Genomic DNA, 24,779 nt, shown 5'->3' with positions numbered 1-24,779 from the left:
GCAATCGTTCCTTCTTGAACTTGAAAATTTTGGCTGATTTTGGCTGTGATTAAAAAACGTGACTGCATTCTGTTAGCGGTCTTTCCGCCATCATTCGTTTGGGGACATTATTTCCCCCGTATTATAACAGGGATTCGCAGTTGCATTAACTTTTATTTGGCTATTTTTTTCCGGAACTTTCTTTGCCAAAAATCTGAAGAAGGATCAATGACCGGAAATCGACGTAATTTAACCCAATAGCATTTTGTCAAATGACAGACGCTTACCTTGCAGTTAATCCACCTCATTTGTCACTGAGACACTCCGATTCGATGTGTATTCATTCGCTTTGCAATTTCACTGGTCTAAGATAATTCTAGATTTTTACCCAATTTGGACAAATTGTCATGTTGGTCCAGAATCATCGCGGTAAAAGATGACTTTTCGCTGAATCCGCTGTGCGTGACGCGAAATAACGCCGCGTGTCAAAATACACGCGCAAAACGTGTAAAAGAAAGTTGGGTCCATTCTTGTCCCTCTCCAGATCCCTCCTTTTCTTTTGGTCAAGTGGTCGGCGAAACGGAGGGTTCTTATTCTTGTTCTTTTCACGTGACGTCATCACATGGAACCTAAAAGTTTTTTTCGTTTGCTGATAAAAAAAAATGTATGCGCAGAACGAATTAAAATGACAAGCAGTACGCTTTCTATTTTACTTCCTGCCCACATGGCAGGAACGCGTGAGGGCTAAGCAAGCGTGTTAATAAGAACTTTATTTAAGTGTCAATGGATTTAGCACAAGAGAAACGGAGAGATTTGGAGACGAGAATGGTAGCACTCCAGAATAAAGACTTTTTTGTGCACATTAATGTACGCATGTGCGAACCCCATGGTACTCCATCAACTGTAATAACAAACTGACCACTTTCATAAATGGCGTCAGATTTATTTTTCTTTCGTATTCCTGATAAGTAGACTTACTAGTCTGAAATTTGGTTTACACATTCTTTTACATTTTGCCCATTGTTGCGTGGCTAAAACCTCTTAAATATTTTTTTGAAAATTTTTGAAAAGATAAAATAGTATTTTCTTTTGACGCCACAATCAAAATTGTCTATTGGTGGCCAACTCCCCGACAAACGACTTTCCTGTGACGATTTGTTTCCCTGCTGTAGGTCCTTGGACAGATAATGTATATACTGAGCGCGAAACCAGAGGCTAAGCGCCGAGGAAAGAGAAATTCACAGCGAGGCGGGAGCAACTTTCTGAATGGACTTCGCCAGCGAGTGGGCAGCACTACGTTCGATAGTTTCATGGCGGTTCAAGGCGATGTATCGTTGATGTTTGTCATGGACGATACAGGAAGCATGAGAGGAGAGATCGCTGCTGCTAAAAGCATTGCAATTGACATCATAAATTACCCTCGAGATAATCCTATCGTCTCGTACATCCTATCTCCTTTTAATGACCCTTATCCCGGTGGGTGCTTTACTCGATTTAAGGCACGTTTACACCGCAGACACCACAGGCACCATAGGCGCCTATGGTCCCGTAGCGGAACGGATAAAAGTTCACTGTTTCTTTACAAAAATGATTGGAACCGTTCCCCTTAATTTTTATCGGACCCGTGCTATTTTTCCTCTGTCGTGTAAAGGCGCCTTTACATGTGGTAAGGGACCATAAATGCAGGAAACACCCGCATATAAGAACCTAGAATTTAAGAACCTGTTAGGCTTTTACAAATTTCATTTTAGATAAGAGCCAGCTTCTTATTTTAGAAATTGACATTGAAATTTCAGGGGAAGTGAACAAATTGCAAACTGCACAGGTCTTGTTCAAAACTTATTTCTTGTGGTTATGAAATATAATGGAATCAGCGTCCTCATCAGAGGAAATCATAGAGTAGATATCTTTCGCGGAAATAACCAATTGAAGGTGGCTGAAACCAGTTTCAACACTTGAAAGAAACGTTCTTATTAGAAGGATTGACACTGCAACACTTTATTACTTAAAAGCAATGTTATGGTACCATATCAAGCACCTGATTATTGCTGAAAAAGATTCAGTCATTTTAAATTTGTGACGTTACCGGGGGAACTAGGAAGCCCTGCAAAAACACCCCATATTTTGGCTTTAGCTGCTTATATCTGAAAAACGAAATTAAGAACCTACTACGGATAGCCTTGAACTTCTGTAAATACCATTTTTACAACTTGGAAAGTTCGAGGTTCGTATATGCGGATGTTAAGTGTAGTCAAACCTGCGGAGGTTGTTTAAAGTTTTCATCATCGGGCCAACACTTTGATGGCGAGGATTCAGAAAAATGAAACTTGAGTTATGAGAGCATTGCTCGCACAGTGGTGTAATCACTAGCTCTAACTAATTTGGCCCGGGTTCGATGTCCGACTCGGCGTCAACCCACAAATGATACCCTGCTCGCTCATATTACTCGAAAGTAGCTGTACAGTATATAGTCTAGGAATTCACTTGGTTTTTTTGTCAAAAAGCTTTCTTTATGCTTCGTGGCTTTTCATAATCTTTAGGCTGACTTCAAAGGAATCCAAACTGCGCCAAATGGAGCCCTTTAGCTTGTACGTTTTGTGATGTTACTCTAGGGAACAGTTTCTTTCAAATGCCGTCTTTTGCACTTGCATGTGTATGCATAACCTATGAAAACACAAAACAAAAATTCCCTTGGGAACAAACATCACGTGGTCTGAAGTGACAAAACAAAACGTACAAGCCACAGAGGTCCATTAAAAGAGGATAACGCTATGTCATTTTTAAATTTAAATGTTCACAGATGACCCTTGGGTAGTTGTCAGTGATGAAAGTGAAGCTGTAGAGTTTGTGGAAGCCATCAACAATCTGCAGGCCCGAGGGGGAGGTGACTGTCCAGAGTACGCGTTTAGAGGCATATTAGAGGCCCTTTATCAGGACCCTGCATGGGGCTCCCCGATGTACGTGTTCACCGATGCGGGCCCAAAGGATGCTACGGAATATTACATTGAGGAAGTAATGGCTTTGGCCGGTGCTTCCGAGTATGGTGTGACAATCAATTTCTTTACTACAGGTAATGCGTGACATGTTCGTAAGCGTTACACGAAGAGTAGTTCCAACTCCCACTCTTCGAACGTGACAGGCTGCTTCTGATTAATGAAGAAAAGCTAAAACACTAAACGGAAGAAAGGCGCTAAGACAATGTTTGTCCAGGCTGTCTATTAGTTTGTTATGTCTTTCTTTCATTCATTCATTCACCCACTCACCAATTCACAGCTCATTTTTTTGCTACCCAATTTAGGCTATTGTTTTAACCAAGTCAACAACGGAGGAATCTTCACCCAGAGCTCACTCACTCATTCACTTTGCCATTCATTCATTCATTCATTCATTCATTCGTCCATTCGTTCGTTCATTCGTTTGTTTATCCATTCATTCATTCATTCATTCATTCATTCATTCATTCATTCATTCATTCATTCATTCATTCATTCATTCATTCATTCATTCATTCATTCATGTTCACTTGTTATTTATTTCTTACGTAATTTAGGCTATTGTTCTAGCCCATTGAACAATGGAGGTCTCAGCGATCTTCATCCAGCTTTTCGCCAACTCGCTGAGGCAACTTCTGGTCAAGCCATTGCTCTTAGAGACGATTGGGAATTGGAACAACTGAACACTTTGACAGGAAGTGGGCTCGATGGTGATAATGTAGTGAGTTTTGGATCAAACGTGTCAAACAGGAAGAAACGGAGTGCCAGTCAAGCTTCATACAGTCGGTACAACATCCCAGTGGATGATTCCATGGAAAAAATGGTCGTTACAGTGAGCACTTCACGGCACAATACAAACGGTAATATTCAACTTTGTTACATAGCGGAATGTTTTCCCCTAAGAGCGCGCGCTCTCATTGGTTACTTCCATGTCACATGACATGTAACAATAAAACTGTATCCCGCCAAAAGTCTCTGAGCGGGCAACAGTGCAAAATCTATGACGTCAGAGGGTAACCAGTGCACTGTTACCCGCGAATGTTGACCGACGACCGCCGTTGTTGTTGCCATCGCACGTTTTTCTTTTTGTGCTATATAACAAATCACTTAATGACTAGTCACTCGGGAAACACTTCATTTTGTTTCCCTCGAATTTCAATGTTTTCCCCGGGAAACAAAATTAACTGTTTTCCTCGGGACCAGTCATTAAATATTTAATATTTAACCATGTTTAGCTATTGCAAGTATCTGGGATTTGGGGGTGGGGAATAGAGAACAAGGCTGGAACTGTGTAGCAGGGGAACAAAGATAACTGAAATCTTTAAAGGGGTATAGTGGTGTAAATGTTCGAAGGTTAAAACGTGTAACATTCCTTATAATATACATGACAAAATCACTCGATTCTCATTGGCTGAGAGCAGTGCAGTTCAAGTGTGTAAAAAAAGTGTAATACCGATGCAAATTACACGTCGACATTCTGAATTATGATTGGCTAATAAACAATTGGGTTTGGTCAAGACCATTCAAATCTTTTGTTTTCAAATCAAGCGCATACCCTGGATGGCGCAATTTATGGCTCATTTTTTTTCCTGATTGCGTGATACGCGTGCGTTTTTTCTGCTTAACCATCTCGAATTTTTTCATGTATATTTATTAATAGCTAAACACATGATATTTCTCGTGCAATGTGGAAAAAATAAGCACTTGCTATTTTTTTCAAAGACTACAAATTTTGGTCGTCTTTCAAATAAATTTACTCTTGCTTATTTATTCCAAATTGCACTCGAAATCATGTGATTACCTATACTAATAACCCAAGGAGATGATATCGACAGAATTCGAGTGGCAGGATCCCTTGTCATTACGATTCTAAAATCGAAAAAAAGGTGTTTTGTATCATCTCCGTCTTAAGCTATACACAACTAAAAGGCAACCACAATCGTTTCATACTTCTGAGAATGCGCAGAAGAGCCAATCGCCCACGATACGCGTCTTTGCCGGACAGGAGTCAACCACCGTATGTTGTGCTCGATACTGACCAAAAATATCGCGGGCCCTAAGGACATGGATGATTTACAACTATTCAACCCAGGGCCGTAACGGGAAAAAAATATGACCGAGGCAATGTCCATGGTTAAATTCTCTTAGTAGGTATTTTAGATGTTTATAATGAGCGCATTTTAAAGACAACACTGGAATCACGCTTTTTAAAAAAAAAATTACGAAACAATGACTAAGTTTACGGCCTTGTAACCGCTATATAACCTTAACGGTTCTGTTGTAAATTGGCTATGCCATGTTGATGAGTCCTAACAAGGCCGAAACAGCAGTCCATGGCTGCCAGTGAACCAGGTGAAACGGTTGTGCGCATGCGTGACGTGAGGGCCACACCGTGTTTTTCACTGGCGAAAAATGTCTGCGCATGAGTCGCGCGATATGGCACGTGACGCGTTTCCGGGACTATCATTGGCTCTCGTGAAAAAAGCACTCCCGAGAAGAACAGAAAAATGGCTGCGGTTTGAGTATCGGTAGCTTGTTGGTTTCCGTTCTTTTTAGAGCGATCAAGGCTAGTTTTAACGCCAGTTTCAAGTGGAATGTATTCTTAGAGAACGTACTTGTTGTGTAAAACGTTTGAAAGTCCAATCCAACCAGCATCCTCGGAAAATTTGCTCCTGGAAAATTTCGTGGGATAAGAGCTGCGAAACAGGTGAGTTTTTTACGCAATTTTTAATGTGGAAAGTTTGTTGCCACCGGGTACAAAAAGTTACTGTAATGTGCAGAAAGGAGGATTCCCAAGGTTTCCGTTCATGTGTGAATTGGCTTGTACCAGGTGGCAAGGAAATGGCAATATTGTCCAACGTGAAGGTTATTTTTTTCTGCGTTACACCTTACGATCGGCACCTCTACATTAATGATCAATGATTCGATCAGATGTGAATTTGATTTTGAATGTGATTGTGTCATTGGCAACGTAACCCTAGCTAGTATCAAATATTTTAAATAGCTGCTTTTAAGGTCATTTACCCTTTTCTGGTGAAGGTCTAAGTTATTATACTTTTTAGCAGTCACAACTCAACGATCCTTGCGTTCAAGTAGTTTCCAAATGACGGTCGGATTTGCAATTAATTTGAGTTTAAAATCAAAATCAAAATCCATGTTAGTTAAAATAATGTTTGGAAGAACAGAATTGTAGGTACAGATGTATATAGATATCTATAGATTCAGTTTCGTGACCGTTTTTGAAATCTATTGTTTTCCGGAACATTAATGATGTAATTTTGGTTTTAGGGGACTGTCATGTGTTGTTGGATCAAGGAAATTCTGTTTTGAGTCAAGTATGGTTGACAGTGGATGGTTGTTCCTGAAAAGGCTGAAAGGAAGCTTTACTTGGACTTTTTTTGGTTACACCCCACATGTTTGGTTTTTTCTTAGATGGCAAAATTTATTAATATATTATGTGATTTGGAGCTGCAGCTAGAAACAGTGTCCCATGCATAAGGTCTCATTGGATTTGATGGCAGTAAAATAACTTGGGTAAAAAATATGTTTAAAGTTAATTTTTGTCATAACTTCTCATCTTGGTCCTGCTGGACTTCAAACATGCTCTACCATTTTGCACAAGGAACTTGTCAATCAACCGTTACCATTTGGTGTATTTGCAATACGATCTTTGGATAGCAATTGATTTATTTTTCTTATCCCTTATGTGTAGATATCCTATGTTTGTCACATAGGTTTAAGCTTTTATTTCCTGTAGTGTATCTTTATTATAGTTAGCACATGACCCCACAAGCATGTATTATTGCTTTAATATTGATTGTGTTTGAATAAAGGATATTGTTGTCTTGTCTTGTAGAAAATGCAAAACAGCCTCAGTTGTATTTGCATTATTTCTGAATGTTACTTTTAAAGGGCAAACCATTAAAAAGTGAACATAGTTGCAGGAGTTCAGGAAAAATATTCAAAATTTTCATTCGAAGTTCCTGAAGCAGGTAATTTAAATCTTGAAGAGTTTACGTAACCATATTTGGAATATACGCCATTTCTATTTGGGAATGTTTAAGTCCACAGAATTCATTTTCTTTATGTTGAGAAGTACTGTAAGACTGTTGACTTCATGGGGTTCCCCATTGACGAGTAAAATCGTCTGGTGTTAGACAGAGCAAAATACTCTGGCTTTAGACAGAGTAAAATATTAAGTATGGCCGGTTTAGGGGTGAAAGCGTTAATTAAAGTGCGATCATTACTTTGACTTTCTTTTTCTTCATTTGAACCATAACAAAGTGATTAATCATCACCTCCACCATTGCTATACAACCGCTTTGGCTTTTGGAACAAAGTATCAAAGTTTAAGCTGGTGGTTCAAGGAGTAAACTTTGCAAAAAAGTTAGGTTAAAATTTTTTTTATGGTGTTTGAGTATTATTGTAGAACAATTTTGCATAGTATCATAAAAGTCATTAAATCAATGAGAATCCCAACATGAGGATGCATTTTGCTCAGGAGGGGTCTTTTTTTAAAAAAAAACAACCCTAATCTTAAAGGTAACAGAATCTTGTTTTGTGTATGTAGGCTAAAGAAATCTGACCCCTTAGAGGAACCAGTTCTAAATTGAGAAATGACTGGCATTTTATAATTCATAAGTAAAAGCTATTTGCTCGCTTACCAAATTGTTCTTCAGTTCCATTCATTTTTCAGATTGATAGCCTTAAATGTACTGCAACAACTCTGCCAGCTGTTTGGTCTCAGTATCATAAGCAGTACAAATCCACAATTTTTTCTCCAAAAAGGAACAACAAGAACAACAGTCATTTTTGTAAGGGAATCCCCCTTGGGGTAGTTTGTTCACTTCACCACCATGAGAGTGTTTAACACTATCCAGGGACTAAAGCAAGGATGGAAATTGAATACAGCTTAAATAAATTGGACCACTTTTTTTACTTCTTACACTTACTGCATTCAACTTTAGTTTATTCATCCTTTGAAATGGTAGGAATGATTACTATTATTTACAGCAATTGCTAAAAATTCATTGCATCTAATGTTGAAATATTTTTTACATATGAGTCTTAAGTATATATGAATCAATGGGTTAGTGCAGTTACCCTAACCCATAAAATGAAAGCTAAAATTTCAGAGAGAGCTTAGGCCTAATCACTGAAACGAGGGCTTAGGCTTGATCAATAAATTATTGCTATATTGACGGTGAGTGAAATTTGTGAAAAGTTTTGGAGGGTGGCACTGAATGATCACCTTCAACAAGTTTTCTAAACTTTGAACATATCTAATTTTATATCCTCCTGCTGTTTTATTGTTGGAAGATAAAATCAATTCCTGATTAAGTATTTTTTGTTGTCACATTAACCCACTACAATGTGGTGAAAGCGTATTATTAGCTGTAGTAATATTTTGTTACAGTAAAATTCTCCCTGCTAGTAAGCTGGACTTCTGAATCAAATTCTCAACTTAGAATATTGTTGTTTTGGCTATTCAGAGTTAACCTAATCTATGTTTATTTCTATAATTTGGAGGAAAGCAAACAATTGGCATTTTGCTTGGAACAACTATAACAAAATATAATTGCAACTAAAAGGTTTTCCTTCTAGTGTACCCAATATGAGGTGCTATGACATGTTAAGTATGATTTTGGTTATTATTACTGTTTTTATAAAAGTGACGACACATTTGAAATTAAAGACATGTTTCGGTCGTGCAACGACCATCTTCAGTTGAAAGTAGAATTAATTTGAAGTTACATTTGAATTTATAATATGCTAAACAAAGATAAATAACAACGTGAAATAAATTGGGAATCTAACAAAATAGCCAAAGGTAACAAAAAAGAGTGTACAATGGAACATGTTGATTAGAACGAGAGAGTTAAATTAACGTGATATAATTGCTTATTTAAAGAAGGTTGCTCCCAGGAAATATGTAAGGCCTCTTTTATCTTGACCTGGAATTTTGTGGTCGCACGGTCTATAACTTCAAAACATTCCGCAGAGCAGGAGTTACGGCATGCCTCGGATTGTTGAAGGTGTTTAAAGATATGTGAGGTCCTGTCCCTGTTTAAGTGTTCGCGAATGCGTGTCGAGAGGTGTCGGCTGGTTTCGCCGACATAGCAAGAATTACAGCTTGCACAGGTAAACTTGTAGACAACATTCGAACAGAGTTCAACAGGCACAGGGTCCTTCACACTAAACATGTTACGGATCTTGAAGGAAGAAAAGGCTAGCTTAACATCAAGATTGTTACAATAACGTTTAAGTAATTTACGTAATCTGTTTTGTGCTACAATAGAGAAGGGCCCAACATAAGGTAATTTGAAAAAATGTGTAGGATTAGAGGGAGGACTAGTAGGTGTGTTCGAAAGGGTCTGAGTTTTTGTAATATACTGCTTGATGACTCTCTCAACGATATGACTGGGGAAAAGGTTTTTACGTAAGATTAATAACAATTTCTTGATATCCTCATGGAAGCCTATCCATGTGTTGTTGATCTTGTACGTTCTGTCAACTAGAGTCCTGATTAAGCCAAGTTTGTAAGAGAATGGGGTAAAACTAAAATAATTAGTTAATAGACCGGTGAACGTTTTCTTACGATAGACCCTGGTAATAGGAGAAAGAGGTTGACTGTTGTCAATCAGAACATCCAAAAAGGGGATTTTTTTATCCATCTCTTTTTCCATGGTGAAACGTATATTGGGATGTCTATCGTTGATGTAGTCAAAAAACAAAGTAGCGTCATGTTCAGTGTCAAATAGACAAAAAGTATCGTCAACATACCGTCGATAAAGTAAAATACTGGAGGCCTTGTAGTTTTCCAACCAGATCCTTTCATGGTGACCCATGAAAAGATTAGCCAACACCGGGGCAAGGGGAGAGCCCATTGCCACCCCATCAATTTGATCAAAAAACGAACCCTTAAACAGGAAATGTGTTTGAGCAGTGGCAAAATTAAAAAGATTTCTGAGTTCAGTTTTAGTTAGCTGGAGATCAGGGTTGCCCTTGGAGATGTAGTCAACTGCCAGGTTGACACACTCCTCCAAGGGTATGTTTGTAAACAAACTTTCGACATCAAAGGAAACCATGAACTTTCCCGATAAAGGCAATTCATTGATTTCACGAACAAAAGTAAAAGTGTCTAAAGCACAATATTCAGATGGGATATGAGGTTCCAAAAGAATGCATAAATACTTAGCCAGCTCATAGTTGTATGTTCCAATTGAAGAAACTATAGGACGGAACGGAGGAGTTGAGTTCGGCTCACGGGCCTTATGCATCTTGGGGAGGCCGTAGATTCTAGCAGGTTGAGAGCCAGAGGGATAGATTTTGTCATAAACACAGCGATCCAAATGGCCATTCTTTAGAAGCTTCCTGAGGTAACGTTGTAGCCTACCTTCTCTTGACAAGGTGGGGTCTTCCGTGATAGGTCTAAATTTGGAAGTGTCATTGATGATCTTGAGAATACCATTGTCATATGCAATTCTGTCCAGGACCACAACACCATTTCCCTTGTCCGGTTTTAAAATCACGATGTTGTGTATCTTCTTCAAGTCCTTCAAGATTCGGTATTTCTTACGATCGGCAGTCGTTGGTCGATGTGCAGATACGTAGGAGTGTGCAAGATGAGAAAGGTCAGCCACCAGTTTGGCATCGTGTTGTTTATTAATGAGTTTCTTTGCCATAGTGCGATGTATGAGTTCAAAGCAAGTGAAGACATCAGTTTTGCTAATACTAGGTGGACATATGGAGTGTGTCAAACCGAACTTTAGCATGTCAAGATGAATTGCCTTTATCGGGAAAGTTCATGGTTTCCTTTGATGTCGAAAGTTTGTTTACAAACATACCCTTGGAGGAGTGTGTCAACCTGGCAGTTGACTACATCTCCAAGGGCAACCCTGATCTCCAGCTAACTAAAACTGAACTCAGAAATCTTTTTAATTTTGCCACTGCTCAAACACATTTCCTGTTTAAGGGTTCGTTTTTTGATCAAATTGATGGGGTGGCAATGGGCTCTCCCCTTGCCCCGGTGTTGGCTTATCTTTTCATGGGTCACCATGAAAGGATCTGGTTGGAAAACTACAAGGCCTCCAGTATTTTACTTTATCGACGGTATGTTGACGATACTTTTTGTCTATTTGACACTGAACATGACGCTACTTTGTTTTTTGACTACATCAACGATAGACATCCCAATATACGTTTCACCATGGAAAAAGAGATGGATAAAAAAATCCCCTTTTTGGATGTTCTGATTGACAACAGTCAACCTCTTTCTCCTATTACCAGGGTCTATCGTAAGAAAACGTTCACCGGTCTATTAACTAATTATTTTAGTTTTACCCCATTCTCTTACAAACTTGGCTTAATCAGGACTCTAGTTGACAGAACGTACAAGATCAACAACACATGGATAGGCTTCCATGAGGATATCAAGAAATTGTTATTAATCTTACGTAAAAACCTTTTCCCCAGTCATATCGTTGAGAGATTCATAAAGCAGTATCTTACAAAAACTCAGACCCTTTCGAACACACCTACTAGTCCTCCCTCTAATCCTACACATTTTTTCAAATTACCTTATGTTGGGCCCTTCTCTATTGTAGCACAAAACAGATTACGTAAATTACTTAAACGTTATTGTAACAATCTTGATGTTAAGCTAGCCTTTTCTTCCTTCAAGATCCGTAACATGTTTAGTGTGAAGAACCCTGTGCCTGTTGAACTCTGTTCGAATGTTGTCTACAAGTTTACCTGTGCAAGCTGTAATTCTTGCTATGTCGGCGAAACCAGCCGACACCTCTCGACACGCATTCGCGAACACTTAAACAGGGACAGGACCTCACATATCTTTAAACACCTTCAACAATCCGAGGCATGCCGTAACTCCTGCTCTGCGGAATGTTTTGAAGTTATAGACCGTGCGACCACAAAATTCCAGGTCAAGATAAAAGAGGCCTTACATATTTCCTGGGAGCAACCTTCTTTAAATAAGCAATTATATCACGTTAATTTAACTCTCTCGTTCTAATCAACATGTTCCATTGTACACTCTTTTTTGTTACCTTTGGCTATTTTGTTAGATTCCCAATTTATTTCACGTTGTTATTTATCTTTGTTTAGCATATTATAAATTCAAATGTAACTTCAAATTAATTCTACTTTCAACTGAAGATGGTCGTTGCACGACCGAAACATGTCTTTAATTTCAAATGTGTCGTCACTTTTATAAAAATTGTTGTTAGTCTGCTTCTTTCCAGATTATTATTACTGCTAAATTCACTTTAAAATTTATTTTTGAATGACTGAAATACATTTCTAAATTTTCCCCTCGGTCTTAATAAATTTTCCTCAATGGACCACTTGAATGGCAATTTTAACAACTTAATTTTGGAAAACAATGCGAAAATCTTAACATTTTCTGTTAGATGCGGGCTCCCGCGGAAACAGTGTGTAAATATTTAGCGGGAAGAGAAACCATTTGGAAATTTAGTGGTATCTTTTTTGTTCCACTTTTTAAAAGATAAACGCATGAAATTGAAATCAAGATCGTAATCCATTAGCTGGTAAGCTCCACAAACAAATTTCCACTCAAACATTGTCACAGCAAACTAGACTCGCGTTGACCTTGAAATTGTTGAGAAATTTCCCTCGTAGCACTGTTGGCTAAAAAGTACGGTGGGCCACAACTAAACAGAGAATCTCGCTGGCATAAAAACGCACTATGCAGTCAAAACATTTGTCCGTTTTACTGGCCTGAAAAAGGTTTTTTTTTAATCGACGGAGATCGGATAAAGGGCTAGTACTTCGTGTCAAGCCAACTTCTCATTTGCATTTAGATTAACATTTAGAATATCTATACAGAAAGTACCCCAAACATTAAGAAAAGCTAACCTTAGGCCTAGAAACTTTTCTTTAGTCCTAATTAGGCCTGTTAAAGGTTAGCTTTTATGAATGTTTGGGAGCCATGTTTGATTTGAGCTATTGAAGTCACATGACAAGGCTTCGACCAATCAGACATTTTTCGCCAGTGAAACCGTGTTTGGAGTTATGTTGCGTTCACCTTGTTTTTAATGCTCTGTTTCCATTACAGGAGAGGGAATCACCTTGAAAGACCCAGATGATTCTATAATAGTATCCGGGAAACTCAATCTCTCTCAGATCTCCGTCTACCAAATCGACAACCCTAAGAAAGGGGCCTGGGTTCTTACCATCTCTGGCAGGAATGGTGAGCACGAGTTCTACGTCAAATCAAGCAGTGCCACCAACGTGGATTTCGACCATTACTTTTTAACCACTGTACCAGGACGCCGCCGGCTACACAATGTGGAGGTGCCTGTTTCACATCCAGTCATTGGTAGGTTTGCTAAGATTAAAGGGACACGGTCATGGTCTGCGCATGCTCGTGTAGCTGATCGAAACTTGAAAAAGTCAACCTGACTTTTTCAAGTTACTAGCGATCACAAATTCAAAATGGCGTCTAGCGGAGGATCCGGACATGGCGGCAAATGCATCAACTCAGGGCGGAAAAGAAAGGTCGAAGACAGAGGGGAAGTTTCTTTAGATAAAGATAGCATTTGCTTTAGATAAACTTGATTTAATGCAAAATATATGCAGAATTCTTCAACTTCCATAATGGCGGTCGAGCGTGACAAGTCTCGGAGAGAGTGAATGCTACTGCGCATGTCAACCCGTGACAGTGTCCCTTTAAGAACATTGGCTCACAATGAGTCACTAGGAACAAGCAACAGTTACTGTTGTCCTCGCCTTAAGTGACCGTTTTCTTTGGCCTTGCTCTTTTCAGTACAGGGTTTAGTTTCTAAAACACCTGTGTTGCTGCGTCGGTATGGAAGTGGCAGTCAGGGTGGCTTAGTGGTTATCTATCGGGCCTCCCACCACTGCAAGCGGGGGTTCAATTCTGGCCTCGGCCAGCATGTGGGCTGAGTTTCAGTCGATCTCAACCTGACTCGAGGGTTTTTTCTCCAGGTACTCCGGTTTTCCTCCCTCATCTAAATCGACTCACAGCTAATTAACATCTAGCTGTGGTGGTGTGCTTCGACATCAAACATGGACTGTATAGCGGCAGTCAGAGGCGCCTTTGTATACTTTCAGCCCGATATCGTGAGCTGCGCCCTTCGCAATTCAGTGCTCAACTGCAAGTAAGGGTGATTAGCACTAGCAATATTTATTTATTTATTTATTTATTTAAGTGAAACACAGAAATGGCTTATCTAACCCTCTGATGTCCAATCGGTCAGTTTTGAACGTGAGTAATGGCGGACCGTGAAATCCAAAACTTACACTAAAAGTAAAAAGCCTTCGGATAAAGCTCAAAGCTCAAAAGTTTGCCAGTTAGGTGTTAAGCGAACACGCTTTCAAAATCTGAAGAAAAAAAGGAAATGATTTTTTGATCATAATACCACTTTAAAGGACCAGAAAACCATTTAAAAGGTTTTGTGGCAACTATTTTGTCAACAAACTTTGGCGCCAAAACTGGGTTGCCGGCGAGCGGCGATTCGAACGTCTGCTGTTGTGCTTAGGATTTTATTTGTGCTTTTTCTAACTATTTTCAGACGAATTCAGTATGATATTTTCGAATCAAGTGTAAGAAGACCTCAAAACTGTATTGATACTGTATTTATTTGTGTTAATTTCGCGAAAAAAAAAACTTAGATCGGCAACAACATCGTTTGCGCACAGACGCAACGTTTCCGATGAAAGGGAAAATGATTGACAGGATAGCACAGTTTTGACTGCCGCGCGTAATGCGGGCGCGGGCTCCGTATGCAAGGATTCTCACCATCCAAAAGGCCATTTCCAAGTTCATATCTGCCTCCTCATCAAAGCGAGTCTAAGTGCAAAGTTTTTGTGATGGTAATTAGTTCTACTTTACATATGAACGAAAACTTAGACTTAGACTCGCTTTGAAGAGGAGGCAGACATGAACTCGGAAATGGCCTATTGCTGGTTTGTATGTGACGTCATGGTGGCCATGTTGGATGGCAAGGAGCCATGTTGGATGGCAAGGAACAATATCCTGTCTCACTGCTGGGAACTAAACTTTATTATTATGCAAATTCTGCGAAAAGAAATAATTGTATCGTACTGCCATCCAGCATGACTGCCTTGTCACGTCGGTGCAAACCAAGAATTTGCTTCGAAAATGTTTGCTGAGCCACTTTCATAAAAGGCGACCACATTTACATTCTTTTGTATTTATGTTAATTAGACCTACTGGCCTCATTTTGAAGCAAATATTCTTTTGAAGTTTGCTCGTCGTAGCGAGGCTAGAAAGCCTTATTAGCATTAAAACAACAGAATATTTTATATGGCCGCCATTATGAAGGAGGTCTATGCAATTCCCCCTTTAAGCCCTAAAATGATGGGCGTTTGTCTTTTCTTGATTTTATTGTCCACAAAACGGAGCGGAAAAATTTAGAAGCAAGTAAGTTACCATCATACCGACTAAAAGCTCGCTTTTGATTCCCACCATCTTATTTGCTTCCCCCCCCCCCCCCCCAAAAAAAAAAAGTTCGCATCTACAATTAACGAGCCCGGCGCACGAAGGTTGAGTGTCTCCTATCTTTGTGTTATTCTCAAGTCGCCCCTACACATCTTTCCTCCGCGACAGTTCTAGAACCAGCGTTTTTTGTTGTTGTTTTTTTTTTCTGGTGACTATTTTGGAAATGAGGACTCGGGTAGTAATTTTGCTATTATTTCGTACGTATAGCTACTGAACCCATAAAGAAAATTTTGCGTAGCAAGGTCGTTAAAGTTGCCCAAATACCCGAAAGATGTTGACAAAATTTTTCATAATTAATTATTCTCTTTTTATCACGCGTCCTTTTCGTAACTCGTAGTTCTTAGTTTCTTGCTTTCTGTTGATATAGTGTTCGCAGAAACCCATAAGGGTTGAAACGTGTAACGGCCCCTTGTGTGCTTGGAAACAAGCTTCTGAATATTCGATTTGCTAAGTACCATATTTGGAACAACAAGAGCGAAGGGTTTCCAAATATGGTACTTAGCAATGAAACATTCAACCAATCAGTTCGCACTGAATATTCGGAAGCTGTGAACGCGCGTTACACGTTTCAACCCTTATGGGTTTCTGGTGTTCGTCAATACTTTATTGTAAACAGCAGGGTTTTTGATAGCTTTTCAAAGTACGGGATTTGATAATGAAAGTACCGGGCATGGTTATTTTCCTTTGCAAGGACGATTGCATTAATGCGAGTGCCTTGGGAGCGATCCCTCAAGGACGTCCGGGTGCCTATAAACTGCAATAAATGAAACTCTCAGAAATGCTGTTTACGTTCTTGAGACTGGAGAATAAAAAGAAAACCAAACTTATCGCGAGCATGAAATGCCAACACTAAAAAGATCGATTATTACGTTAAGTAAGCAAAATGAGGCGATGTAATTTTTTCTTAATGAAGGGGTAGTTTCTAAAGAAACTGTGGTGCTGCGTCGGTGGGGAAGTAGTATACAAAAATTTGGTTTATCAACGGCGTTGATAATGTAAATTGACCACCGTACAGAGATTGAATCGTACGGTGGTCAATTTACATTATCAACTCCGTTGATAAACCAATTTTTGTATCTTTTTTTCTTAGTTTGAAAGATTGTCTTGTGTTTCTTTAGCCAATGGCTTCCTGAAATACCTAAGTCCAAAAAAGGGGAAGGAAAAAAAGACGCCAACAAATCTACAAAGCTATAGCATAGCATAAAATTACCTGACGTGAAATGGTCAACAACAGCACGAAACGTCCGGCCTCTAACGAAAACCCTGTTAAAGTAGTATAAATTTCCCCAAGTTGTCATAGTACTGTGTCGTCTATTGTATAAGTAGAGTATTTTGACTAGTCGCAAGTATTGCAGTTGTCAGTGGTGTGAGCATTGTATTTAAGAGAAAAAAAAAATCAAGTATTCAATACATCGCTGGTTTTCTACTGTTACTGTTTGCTTGCAAGACGTGCGCCCAATTCTCCGCCAATAAGAGGCAAAAACCAAACTAATTGTGCTTCCCTGCGGTCACTTCCGACTGCATCATTTCCTTTGCGTTACGATTGGCTAATTTAATTGTGTGCATTTGTCGTGATTGCTCGATCTAATGACTGTGTTTTTTGTCTTCAAGATAAACACAACACCTTGGTCATCACTTTGGCGGGATCGGAGAAAGTCGACACCAGTTCCCTACGATTACAGCTTATAACCAAAGAAGGAGACCACATTAGTGACCTTATTCTCCAGTCACGTGATACAGTTCATTTCACCGCCAGTTTCACAACGTCAACTGCGGAAATCTTCAAACTGAAGCTACTGGGCAATACGCGCAGGGGTACTTATTTTCAGAGAATTTCCCGCCAAGTTATCAAACCGTCCACCACTGTTCTGAGGGTCAAGTCCGCAACCAATGATTACACGCTTCCTCTTCACCGATTCACCACCATTCACTTCCAATTATGCAAGTTCGGCAAAGTAGTTAAATTTAAGCTTGGCAGGAGGGATAGAGGGGAAAGATTCAACGTGACTGTCGTGAAGGACAGAATGCAATACCTTCTTACTCGTAGAGTGGCCCCTAAGCGCGTGTTAACAAACCGTTGCGCTACGATCTCTGTGCGCGCCACGGCAACTCGCCCTGAGGACGTCGGCAAGACTGATACTGTTTTCGTGATGGCCAAAGGAGAGTCTGGTACCATCGTTTCCGCCACGGCTCGGTTGTTTGTTGTCTCCAATGTAGAACGTTAATCGCCTATAATTATGGAACCAGAACTGGGAGGAGCCAATCCAAATTTCACTTGAGAGTAGAAAGTTATTTTGCCATTGCTCTGATTTTTACATTGTCATACTCGTCGACTCGTTTTTAATATATTTTTAGTCCGTAAAGGAAAAGACCACAATAGGTAGTTGCTAATTCTCCTTACTAATGCCGTATAGTACGTTTCATGCCAGTTATGGGAATTTGATGATATATCTAGACAAACAGCCCTGGTGATAAATTTCTTTTTTCTCGTCACCAGTCTGCTTAACATTGTATTGAGCCTGTGAGGAGAAAATTTACATCAATCATTCTTGGGAGCAAAGCAAATACATCCATTTGTCATTTATGATTGGTTAGTATATTTTTCCTCTAATGAGCGCAAAATTGCTTCAATTAAAGTTGCACCTTTTATATATTTGCGTTCGGTATTGTCCTGTGGTTTCAAGGTTGACCTTTTTTTAGATTTTTTCGTCGACCGCCTGCATTTTTGCACCATTTTGAATGACATCATACGTCAGATGCGCAAAGGCTATCGCGCACCTCGTGGTTTTTGTAGTAGTCTGAGCAAGTCTGAGAATCTAACGACTACCTAGTGGTTTTCATGATATTGTAGTAAATGTAAGGAAAGCGTGCCCCTTAGTTAACGTGACCTGTCGAACTATAAATTGATAAACAGGTTAATCGCCTGATACTGACGAATCGGAAGTATTGTTGCTTAACCAAACGTGCAAATATGCTGTTCACGTGTTGCATACAAAGCCAACGTATTACATGATGGGAGCCAGTCCTTTCTTCTACCAGGATTTCAATTAGGATTCTAAACGTGTTGTTCCTCAGGATTTACTTAGTATGTATCGATATGTAAGTAAGGCATTATCGTGACGTTCGAGTTAGGATGTTTACTAGGACGGAAGCATCATATACTCCCTCACATGTTCCAGAGCCCAAATTTCCCAAATTCTCCTCATAGTTTCTTCTGCCCCCTCCCCACCCTGCGCAATGCTTAAACCAACTGCAGCTTTTCTGAATATTTCCGGATTTCAAATCATCATTGTAAGGGGAAGGGTAGGAAGACTGCTCCAATGCTTTGCCTTTGAAACCGCTCGTGCTGTGTTGACTTCAGTGTCCCAACGATTTTATTGAGAATTGTGGCAAAAGGTTCTTATAATCGAGAGCCTTCTGAGATAAATTGAATACGTTGCAATGCTTAAGCTTGCCTTGCTTTTAAAAAAAGGTCTTAGGCTCCGAAACACACGCTACATTTTAATAAAGGTCATTCTGTGCATTCCCGTAGCCCGTGACTAGAAGCGTAGAGCCTCATTGTATTTGTGGAACGGTGTTTTTACAAACCGAGTAATTTGTAGATCTATTTTCCCGCGAAATCAGAGCTTTCCAGCTAATCACAAGTCTTGCATGAGAAATTATTACTCATGGGATCGAGAATGGTCACTTGTGCCGGCCAAATCTTGACATAGGACCAGTATTGGAGTAACATAGAACCAGTAATGGAGTAACATAGGATCAGTATTGGAGTTGCAGGCTCCTCCTAGCTCTGAACTCCTGGTAACCGTCAACTAAGTAACATTTAATACAAGAAATGGGATCATCTTTCAAATCTGAAGTGTGAGCAGCCAAAGTAAAAACTTAAGTTTTAAAGACACTCGATAGCAATGTTATTAGCAGAGGTTATGATCAATATTGTTAAGTAGAGCATTTCGCCCGCTGCTCAATAGTAAACTGATCTTGAACGTGGATTTTTGGTTTTCGAATTCATGTTGTATAGATGAATTTATCTCCCTGGACAGATTTTGAAACTTATTCTCGACGTTTCGAAAACATCACACTCTCGTTTTTCAATATGCCAGGATGGTCACGTGACAGGAGACGGCCTCGTAGCCTCAGTCGCAGTTGAGGACAAGTTCGTCCTTGGGATCTTAGTCTTGGTGCTGTCGATATCCAAGATAGCTAGGAGGAGGAGTGATCGTCACTGATCCTTGTGTTCAAAGAAGCACATATCAATAGTTAATAGTGTGTAAATATAAAGTGCTACATGGTTGACGTTTGCGAAAAGGCAACCCTTCCTTGTACTTGTACATATTCATTGCTGTAAATTTAGCATCGTCAATTCCCACGGCCTGCTCCCCCGTCTGACCTTGTAGCTCAGTCGGTAGAGCAGCTGTGATCTAAACCAATTCCCACCCTGCTCATGTCCTTGTGTGGGCCCATTTCCATTAGTAGGGCTAACGCTCACATGGTTCATTTGGGGTAGAAACTTAGCACTTCACATTACACTCTAATCAGTTAAGTCTGTTGAAATATAGTGCTTCACGGCCAACGTTTGCAAAAACGTAACCTTTCCTTGTACTTGGACATGTTCATTGCCATGACTTTAACATCGTCAGTTCCAACGGCCTGCTCCCGTCTGACCTTGTAGCTCAGTCGGTAGAGCAGCGGTGATCTAACCCGAAGGTCGTGGGTTCAATTCCCACCCTGGTCAGAGTTTTCTCTGTCCTTGTATGGGCCCATTTCCATTCGTAGGGCTAACGCTCACATGGTTCATATGGGTAGAAAACTAGCCCTTCACATTACACTCTAATCAGTTAACGCTCACGTGGTTTACATGAAAAAGCGGCACATTACCTTGCAATAGTTAATTCTGTTCACATAACAAAAGACCTAGCCTCTCTCTCGCAGATTCCATGCTACATATTTCACAGTTACGTTAGACACTAGACAAGCACGTTTCAAACACTGGATTACCATTACAGCTCGTGTTAATAATTCAGTATTGAACATTAAGTATTACCATCTGTGAACCAAAACAAGGCTCTCGTTCGGAGAATCTTGTTTTGAGAAGTATCAACTTTTACGCCGTTGCGCATCGCAGTTAGCTCATAAAACTCCATATTATCCAAGTCAAGTCGTTAGTTCTGGTTTCCTTTATTTTCTGTCGGGTATGCGCAAAGTGAAACAATCTTTTGGCAGAATAAATTAAATTACTAAGTCACCGAAGGCGAAAATAGCAAAATTTTTTGCGGGCGACCAAGTAGAGTCGGGAGTCCTCTGAATCTGCCAGTTTGTGGAAATCCGGCATGTGCGGGCTCTATTCCCAGAGTATTTTCACATTTTTGTGGACATCCACCAAGAATGATAACAATGTAAAAAATGCACTGTTTACGTCATCAGGCGACGATTCTACTGAACGAGCGCATAAAAAAATTTAATACGCACATGTCAAAAGAGTGGAAATTTCCAGACAGAGAGAGGCTACAAGAAGAATTTACAAAACAGTGCACGAGATACTGGGGGTGAGTAATTGTCAGATTCTCCTAAATCAAATTGTGGAGGGTTTCGAGTCACAAATTCACTTTCCTTGACTGACGGCACTTGCGCTCAAAACAAACAGAACCTCTGCCATTGATTTCGTTGCTCGGGTTATGAAACACCGGTCGTCTTTATCGTGTGGGTTTCCGAGTGATCAGATACTTCACTCAAGCATTGAACCCGTTGTACTTTGTCAAATATGGACACAGTTCTGCCGCAATTTGACCCACTCCCGGCGGGGGCACCAAAAGAAAATAAAGGAAAGAGGAATTTCTTTCCATTTCAGTTCCCTAGTCTTGATTTTATATTTACATAATAGAAAAACGACTCAGTATCCTTTTCTACTTCCAACAGTAATATTTTCCCTTCTGAAAGCCTCACAACTAAGCCTGGGATTACATAACCATAAATTCTTCGGGATCGCTTGTTTATACCACGCTTTGGAGTCGTCGTTTTCCATGTTATATACTGATAATAAGAGATGGTAGATCGGCCTTAACATTCTATCGTGTCTCGCCTTGTAGATTGTCTGGGCACTGAGCAGAGCAGCCGCATAATAGATGTGGGACGGTTTCTTCTGCACTGCGGCACAGTGTGCACACTAAATCTAAGCCTTGTTCTTTTTGTTTCTTTACCCTGTAAACCTTTGTAGGGACGAGCTGTTGTAGAATACTGGTGTGTACACTTATTACGACGTCTGGTATGTTTTTTGATTGGGTTGAAGTTGTCTTCAGAGATGTCGTTATCTTTCCAGCGTTGAGTGACATAGTTGCCCAGCCATAGGTGTTCGGAGACTTTTTGTTTGTACTTTGTGTCTGTTGCCTCTTTAAGGGTTTGTTGAATGTACTTTGGACTACTGATCTTGAACACAGTTTCCTTCTCACCCATTGTTACTGAGGTGGATTTGTGCTGTTCTTCGAATGTTACATCTACGTTTAATTGCTGGGCGTAAGTCTCTAATTCTTTTAAGCCTCTCCCGCCTAAATCTGCTGATAGGTATAAGGTCGGGTTCGACTCAGAGTTGTGCCTGCCTTTGTTCTGTGCTATTACTGCTCGGGTCTCTCTGTCCAGTTCTTGTAGGTCTTCTATCGCCCATTCACTTGACCACATATAATATTGGAGAACTGGGTAAGCAAACGCGTTTGTGGCCTTTACTTTCCTTGGTATGGAGAGTGGGGCGGCCCTTATAGCTGCTAGTCTTCTTAGGTACTCTTGACTGGCCTGCTCAAACACCTGTTTGTCTAATTGGTTGACATTCTGTATCTTACCGAGAAATTTGTAATGGTCGTCTTCTCCTAGTACTGGTATTTGGCTACCGGTTGTAAGGGGTAGGTTTCCGGTATTCTGGAGCTTTCCTTCCTTGATGTGGATTGCGGCGCACTTTCAAATTCCCCAGTCTAGGTCTATATCACCAAACATGCTTTAGACTGTGCTAGTGACCTGAGTTTCTGGAAAACAACTACTCTAGGATAGGAGTAATTTGGGGAGTTTACTCTAGTATAGGGTAGCAAAATCTTGCTGAAACTAGCTCTGGTATAGGCTAAGGGTTCCAGGGTCCCAGCGGCACATCCCCTCCTAGAAATTCCTAAAGTACCTCCCCCCCCCTCCCCGTAAAATAGGATGGAATGTAGCACATCACAATGAACATGCTAATTTATCACCAGCTTTCTGGATTTCAAGATACTGAAATGTACATCTGCACTGTTCTCTGTATTATGCTCCACAACTGTTAAATTTGTGTAGTCTTCTCGTTCCCAAAAATGACCAATACAGCACAACGCAGCAGATTGTATAGCAAACAAAGGAATTATTACTTTTATTTTCAAGATTATTATTATTGTTTTGCTGTTGTTGTTAACGTTGTTGTTATAGTTATTATGTTATCTGTTTTCTTGAATAACTTTTCAGTTTACAATTTGTTTTGAAATTTGCTGCGGACAGTGTTTAGGCAACAGAAAAAAGTGTTTTATTGTCTTAAACTGTAGAATTTTTTGGTAATTTCGCAGTTCTGTGATATAATCCACTTCTGACAGTTGGTTAGCACTTTAGTAACATCTTTCTTGTGGGCTAAATCAGAGAGTTCTTTCTTTAGGATGGTGTTCAAAATCTCCCAGGAAGTTAAACACTGTATTGGTTTGCTTGATCTCGTAGTCGGGATAAAGTTTTCGGAGATCCAGTCTTAAATCCAGATACTTTCTCTTCTTATAATCGTTCCTATCGTTGATCCGTCCGATATTACATACAGTTCCTTCCACTAGGATGATAACCTTGTTCTTCCTATCAAAGATCGTCATGTCTGGTTTGTTTGCTCCATTCTCTGGCGCCTTATCTATATATATAGGCGTGCCCCAGAGGATTTTAGCTTCGTCGTTTTCCGTGCTTGCTTTCGGGATCGCTTGTTTATACCACGCTTTGGAGTGGCCGTTTTCCATGTTATATACTGATAATAAGAGATGGTAGATCGGCCTTAACATTCTATCGTGTCTCGCCTTGTAGATTGTCTGGGCACTGAGCAGAGCAGCCGCATAATAGATGTGGGACGGTTTCTTCTGCACTGCGGCACAGTGTGCACACTAAATCTAAGCCTTGTTCTTTTTGTTTCTTTACCCTGTAAACCTTTGTAGGGACGAGCTGTTGTAGAATACTGGTGTGTACACTTATTACGACGTCTGGTATGTTTTTTGATTGGGTTGAAGTTGTCTTCAGAGATGTCGTTATCTTTCCAGCGTTGAGTGACATAGTTGCCCAGCCATAGGTGTTCGGAGACTTTTTGTTTGTACTTTGTGTCTGTTGCCTCTTTAAGGGTTTGTTGAATGTACTTTGGACTACTGATCTTGAACACAGTTTCCTTCTCACCCATTGTTACTGAGGTGGATTTGTGCTGTTCTTCGAATGTTACATCTACGTTTAATTGCTGGGCGTAAGTCTCTAATTCTTTTAAGCCTCTCCCGCCTAAATCTGCTGATAGGTATAAGGTCGGGTTCGACTCAGAGTTGTGCCTGCCTTTGTTCTGTGCTATTACTGCTCGGGTCTCTCTGTCCAGTTCTTGTAGGTCTTCTATCGCCCATTCACTTGACCACATATAATATTGGAGAACTGGGTAAGCAAACGCGTTTGTGGCCTTTACTTTCCTTGGTATGGAGAATGGGGCGGCCCTTATAGCTGCTAGTCTTCTTAGGTACTCTTGACTGGCCTGCTCAAACACCTGTTTGTCTAATTGGTTGACATTCTGTATCTTACCGAGAAATTTGTAATGGTCGTCTTCTCCTAGTACTGGTATTTGGCTACCGGTTGTAAGGGGTAGGTTTCCGGTATTCTGGAGCTTTCCTTCCTTGATGTGGATTGCGGCGCACTTTCGAATTCCCCAGTCTACGTCTATATCACCAAACATGCTTTCAAGTCTATTTGTCAAAGTAGTTGCCTCGGCTGAACTTTTGTGATAAGTCTTCAGGTTGTCCACGAAAAGGCAATGCGTCATCTTTGTGCTCTTTGCATGTGAAAGGCTGTACCCTTCTGTTCCTCTGACGAACCAAGCGATTGGGTTGAGGCAGAGAGTAAAGAGCTTAACACAGAATGCATCACCTTGGAGTATACCTCGCTTTATGTTATAAGGGGACCAATTTCCTCTTTACCTGCACTTGTTTGATTATTATTATTATTATTATTATTATTATTATTATTATTATTATTATTATTGAAATGTTTCTTAATTTAGACTCACT

At 40.0% G+C, this 24,779-nt stretch overlaps 2 protein-coding genes across 2 annotated transcripts in view; one reads left to right on the top strand and one right to left on the bottom strand.

Annotated features, from left to right (window-relative positions):
- LOC138057411 (von Willebrand factor A domain-containing protein 7-like) overlaps nt 1-18,148 on the top strand; it is a 35,348-nt gene extending 17,200 nt beyond the window's left edge. The window contains exons 6-10 of the mRNA XM_068903439.1: nt 1,152-1,455; nt 2,780-3,049; nt 3,530-3,832; nt 13,066-13,329; nt 17,107-18,148. Of these exons, the coding sequence (XP_068759540.1) occupies nt 1,152-1,455; nt 2,780-3,049; nt 3,530-3,832; nt 13,066-13,329; nt 17,107-17,720 (1,755 nt within the window). The 3' untranslated portion in view covers nt 17,721-18,148. The remainder of the gene's footprint in view (nt 1-1,151; nt 1,456-2,779; nt 3,050-3,529; nt 3,833-13,065; nt 13,330-17,106) is intronic.
- Nucleotides 18,149-23,129: 4,981 nt separating this feature from the next.
- On the bottom strand, nt 23,130-24,535 carry LOC138055772 (uncharacterized). Its single transcript, XM_068901643.1, has 2 exons — nt 23,665-24,535; nt 23,130-23,497 (listed from the first exon to the last, which is right to left on the bottom strand). The coding sequence occupies exons 1-2, from the start codon at nt 24,533-24,535 to the stop codon at nt 23,130-23,132; spliced, it is 1,239 nt and encodes a 412-aa protein (XP_068757744.1).
- Nucleotides 24,536-24,779: the final 244 nt, after the last annotated feature.

The sequence above is a fragment of the Montipora capricornis genome, chromosome 7 (assembly GCF_036669925.1).
Source record: "Montipora capricornis isolate CH-2021 chromosome 7, ASM3666992v2, whole genome shotgun sequence".
Lineage (NCBI taxonomy): Eukaryota > Metazoa > Cnidaria > Anthozoa > Scleractinia > Acroporidae > Montipora > Montipora capricornis.
This window is presented reverse-complemented; position numbering and strand designations above follow the sequence as displayed.

Excerpts from the sequence above, each read along its gene's own strand:
- LOC138055772 (XM_068901643.1), bottom strand. The coding sequence starts at position 24,535 with ATGACGCATTGCCTTTTCGTGGACAACCTGAAGACTTATCACAAAAGT. Across the intron at positions 23,498-23,664 it reads TCCCTACAAAGGTTTACAGG|TATATAACATGGAAAACGGC; the intron begins GTAAAGAAACAA and ends TCTTATTATCAG.